Raw genomic sequence first — 5,000 nt, forward strand, 5'->3', positions numbered from 1 at the left:
TGAGCGGGGAAGGCAGCGACAGCTCGTGTGATGTGAGGTGAGTGATGTGCTGACTGTGATGTGATGGTGAGCGATTCGTGAGTGAGTGAGTGGAGTGAGTGAGTGAGTGAATGAGTGAGTGAGTGACCATCTGGAGGGGAGTCTCCGTACGTTTAGGTCGCCCATCGGTTCCTCGATCGGCTCTCACACGCAATTCTCTAGCGTGGGACAGCGACGCTGCGCAGCACGCGTTGCGTGGACAGCGACGCTGGCGAGTGTGTGTGGATGTATCGGCTTGACGATGCGTCGTTGCGTGAGAGATGTCACTCTTAAGCCGATGCGTGCAAGTGTTGCGGTTACTTTATGAGATGGCTTGAGATGGCTTTCAGGATGTGGACTGTTGTTCGTTTAGAGGGGAGAGGGCGCGCAGGGAGGGGAAGGGGGAGCGTTCAGGGGCGCGCACGGCGCGTTGTGTATGTCGGGGGAAGCCGCGGTTATGTCTGGTGTGAATTGTCGCGCACACATGAATTCGTTGAGCGTTTTCGACGTTTGTACAGAAACTGCTTGATGGCCTAGCATCCCCAGGGAGTGTGTGGGTGGGTGGGGGGATGTGGCTTCCGTTAGAAGACTTTCTGATCGAAAATCCCATTCCAAACCGAGGCAATTCTATACTGTGGAATTGTAAGCACAACGTATTGCTTACCAGATAGGTAGCCTCTGCAATTGCCTTTCGATCGAAGCCCGTAGTTGTGATTGTTGAGCCGACTTAAGAGTTTACTGCATCGAATCAAAAAGCTAATAAACTAATAATTTATTAGTTCTTGATCGTATTGCTTATGATTTTGCATATATTAATTAACCGTTAGTTCGCGATATTAACTATATATAGGAAGCTGCTGTTGCAGCTGGTGCCAGGTCTAATTATATCTATCTTAGCTAATTACTCATCTAAATGTCAAATGTATAATTAGTCGGCAGGTGACGTGAGCGCGGATTGCGATTTTTTCTTAGTTATAATGGAGTAAGAATAAGACGTGTGAGAGGTTGTCACGTGTCTAGTTATATTCGTATTATGGAACACAGCGCGTGGGCGCATCAAACACATATTTGGTAAGGTTATTCTATTGATTATTAATTATTATTATTATTATTATTAATAATCTATAAATGGTTATAATTTAACGTGTTTATTTATGAATAGGCTACCCCCCTAACGAAAGGTCAGCGGCGCCATCTTTGATGACTGTGCGACGCGTGAAGCTTACGACCTGCACGCGATGTATACGTCACATATGTTTTATGCAACCTTCGCTGTCGCTCGTTAACGCTGCGACTAGGTTCTGCGGCAGAGCGTCACACGGAGACCGCAGCATCGGTGTTGGCCTCACTGTTGACAGCGTCGCGAGCATAGTGCAAGGTGTAATTATGCACTCCCGCAGCGGGAAGTCGATTTATTGGCCGACCGGTCGGGTGTATAGAAACCGTTCTCTAGTGACCGCGGGTCTGTTTAGGCTTCCTCTCCCCATCCCCTCCCCTCTCCCTCTTCCCTCTTCCCCAAAAGAAGAAGCGTCGAGAGGTCTGGAATATTTTCTACTTACCGCCACAATCTGAATCGTTGACCCGTACCCGTCCTACGAGCTCCGCAGCACTGCCCTCCGCTATGCTCTTCACGGAGGTCTGATAACCCCCTCCCCCTCTCCCTCCCCTCCCCCTTACCCTTCCCCAAACAAGAAGCGTCGAGAAGACTGAAATATTTTCTACTTACCGCTACAATCTGATCGTTGACCCGTACCCGTCCGTCGAGCTCCGCAGCACTGCCCTCCGATATGCTCTTTACGAAGATTCCCGATATCTCCTCTGCAACAGCGAAACCGGCGACAAAATGAATTTCAAAGACATCTAAATCGGGTGAGGTGGGGGGGGGGGGAAATTTGCATCGGGGAAGGCAATACCATCACTCAGAATTGAATTCGGCGTCGTTGAATTCGCCCGAGGCGCTGGGAGGGGTTCCTTTTATAGCGGCGAATTGCGGCGACGATTCGAGAATGCAAGACGACAAACGTCTACAACTAGCACGAGAAAGTTATAGTCACCCAGCGAGCGCCTGCATATATCTGATATCGGTTTTCTCTAATTCTTATTAGTTAATATATATTCTTATTTATAAATTAATATTTATTACTAATGATATTCGGAGACGCGATCGGTTTCGCGGACCGGCCGCCGGTTAAACGGATAACGAGGAAAAGCGTTTGATAGCTCTGCCCACTTTACTCAGAACGACCAAATTACGATTCTGAGATGCAAGAACGCATGTAAGAATCCGCGAGAACTAAGCACCAAGTCTGTGAAAAACGAATATATAATGGCTATACGCCGTATCGTATCAGAGGTTGTTATCTTCTGTTGTAGATCTTTTTTTTGTCTCGTCTAAAAAGATACACACCTACATCGTTTTTCACAAATTACAGATAATAATATCATTGGTTGTTTCCATAAGGCCGTTTTTTTATACTGAAACATCTACGTCACAATAATCCACTAATTTCCTTGCTTATATTATGCTAATTATAACTAACATCATTTTCATCCGCAAGAGGTCGCCTTTGTAGCAGCCAGGCACCGATATTTACCTCATTACCGATTTACGGCATCTGACCAACATCTTGCATGACTAGCTATATAGACTGGCTACTACTAGTAAAGACCTAAACTAATAAAAATAGCTGTTCTTAGTCTATATGCTAGCTAGTAGTGCAAGAATGAACGCGCCCACCTGCTTTCCAACCTCTTTCCCATGACCAGAAGGCGAAAAGTGAAAAAGTATTGTGAAAAAGAAGAAAAAACATATTTGTAGAAAACGTAAATTTCATCTAGATAAGACTGTCAATGCGGTAAGTACGTTACAGACATTTTCATTGCTAAACGCATTACTTTGGGGGCTTACCCACATTTTATAGGCCTACTATAACTTTGAGTCGAACCTGATGTTTGTTGCTATACAAAGTTCGCAGAATGAATAGTAACTCACATATATTATACTACATATATAATATTTCTGTCACATAGAAACTTTAACAGTACTCTGGTTACTTCCCTGATTAACCCTGTCGGAAATACCATCCTTTATACGCAACAATAAAAAATGCATTTAAAAACCTTTTTTATAAATAAATCAACGAAACCTCTCGTTAATCTATCACATCGGCTAGCTGCTAGCAGGATGTTGCCGGTTGAAATTTCCTTGAAAGGGTTACGCGTTTGATGTCACGTAAGCGCTTTGCGAAATAGCAGCTTAGCCGACCAAGTCTAGCCTTTACACGGCAGAATCAAACGTACATGCACATCGCAGACACGCCCGCGTTTCCCTGCTCCCCACGCACGTATTAGTAGACGAGCTAAGGCACATAATTGTGCACTTTTTGACAATAGCATGAAAATTGGCACATAGTTAGTTTAAGATATGTACATTCGTATAAGATCGGATACCCATCTCCATCGACATAGTATCTGGGCGCCATCTTGAATTTCAAAATGGCCGCCATTAAAATCCATTATCCTTTATTTTTCAGCTACTATTCAACATAGAAACACGATCTTGGTGTCAAACCAGCATTATCAAGATCAAGGTATACGACTGGTGAAACAGGGGGCCGCTAGTTGCAACAGGCAGCCATTAGTTATTACTATAGGATGACTAACAACAACACGGGCTCCACAGCGACCCCGGCCCTCTCCGATATGGAGTTGTAATTCTCACAGCGCATTTAATCATGTAATTAAGGATAGCACGGTTAAGACAAACATGCAGGGCAATGTCATACGGACAGAGTGTTAGTTAGGAATAACGTTGGGGAGACGTCTGTGAACAGTTTTGTCTGTAAATCAAAATGAGTACGAATAATAATTATTGTATTTTTTATTTTTTATTTTTTAAATATATATATATATTTTTTTTTTTAACCGACCACGTCTTTGAAGCATCGCTTTATTACACTGATCGATCACATGCGGGCAAGGCGAAGATATATGTGTCACCTGTGTATTATGACTGATAATAAGCTCTGAATAGACACGGAAGGTGTGGGGGAACTATGGTGAATATTGACCCAACCCCGGAGACGGCTAGTGGATATCAAATATACATGTCAAAGCAAATATCGTTTGCTACGTGACACCTCGTTATTCAAACTTACCGTCACCGACGATCACAGTAATGTAACGACCCAGTCGTATATGCACTCAATAAACATCAATGCCAAACATTTGCTTTTCGCGAAACAGACACTAGCTCTATTATCTCATAATGAACGCGTACAAGCAATAGCAACGACAATAGTGCGAAAGCGTACCCTATCCATTCAATAAAGAAAAGGCACGTGTCTTTGGCATTCTAAAATATTACAGCCATGACAGTAAGCGGCTTTTATATATTGCGATATATTTATATATTTTTATATATATTTTTATAAGCGAGTATATTAAACAACGATGCACAGAGTTGTCGCACAACTCTGTAATGTATGCAATCGTATATCAATACATATATATTAAGTTTGTAGTATCGACGAGACTGCATGATAAGCAAATAGCCTTGGCAATTTCAACGCGCATATAACGCAAAAATACATAATCATCAGCCATTTTGCATTCGTAACACGAAACAAATTTGAATTTTTATTCAATGCCCAGCATCGGTTATCGCGTGGAGCAAACATAGGTTGTCTACAGATCGTAGCGATGGGTGTGCGGTCGGTCGGCTAGAATATGCCACAGCAAAGATGTGTGTGTGTGTGTGTGTGTGTGTGTGTGTGTGTGTGTGTGTGTGTGTGTGTGTGTGTGTGTGTTAGGGAGTCGAACATCGTACGTTGTACGGAGTAGGCCACCTAATCCAGTTTTCACTTAACGAGCTTAGAACTCTATACGAATGACTCCTTTTTCGCTCCTCAGATGACATTTCAGTAACCTTACAACGGAGTCAAAACAATTCTACGATATAGTCACTATTTAAACAGGTTTGT

At 43.2% G+C, this 5,000-nt stretch overlaps 1 protein-coding gene across 1 annotated transcript in view; it reads right to left on the reverse strand.

Moving 5' to 3' along the window:
• Nucleotides 1–1,181: 1,181 nt before the first annotated feature.
• Nucleotides 1,182–5,000, reverse strand: part of LOC106812397 (multiple PDZ domain protein-like) — a 118,603-nt gene continuing 114,784 nt past the window's right edge. Inside the window, exons 5-6 of the mRNA XM_014816268.1 lie at nucleotides 1,745–1,836; nucleotides 1,182–1,247 (exon numbers count right to left, since the gene is read on the reverse strand). Coding sequence (XP_014671754.1) covers nucleotides 1,182–1,247; nucleotides 1,745–1,836 — 158 coding nt within the window. The remainder of the gene's footprint in view (nucleotides 1,248–1,744; nucleotides 1,837–5,000) is intronic.

This window comes from Priapulus caudatus, unplaced genomic scaffold (genome assembly GCF_000485595.1).
Source record: "Priapulus caudatus unplaced genomic scaffold, Priapulus_caudatus-5.0.1 Scaffold643, whole genome shotgun sequence".
NCBI classification, from domain to species: Eukaryota; Metazoa; Priapulida; class Priapulimorpha; order Priapulimorphida; family Priapulidae; genus Priapulus; species Priapulus caudatus.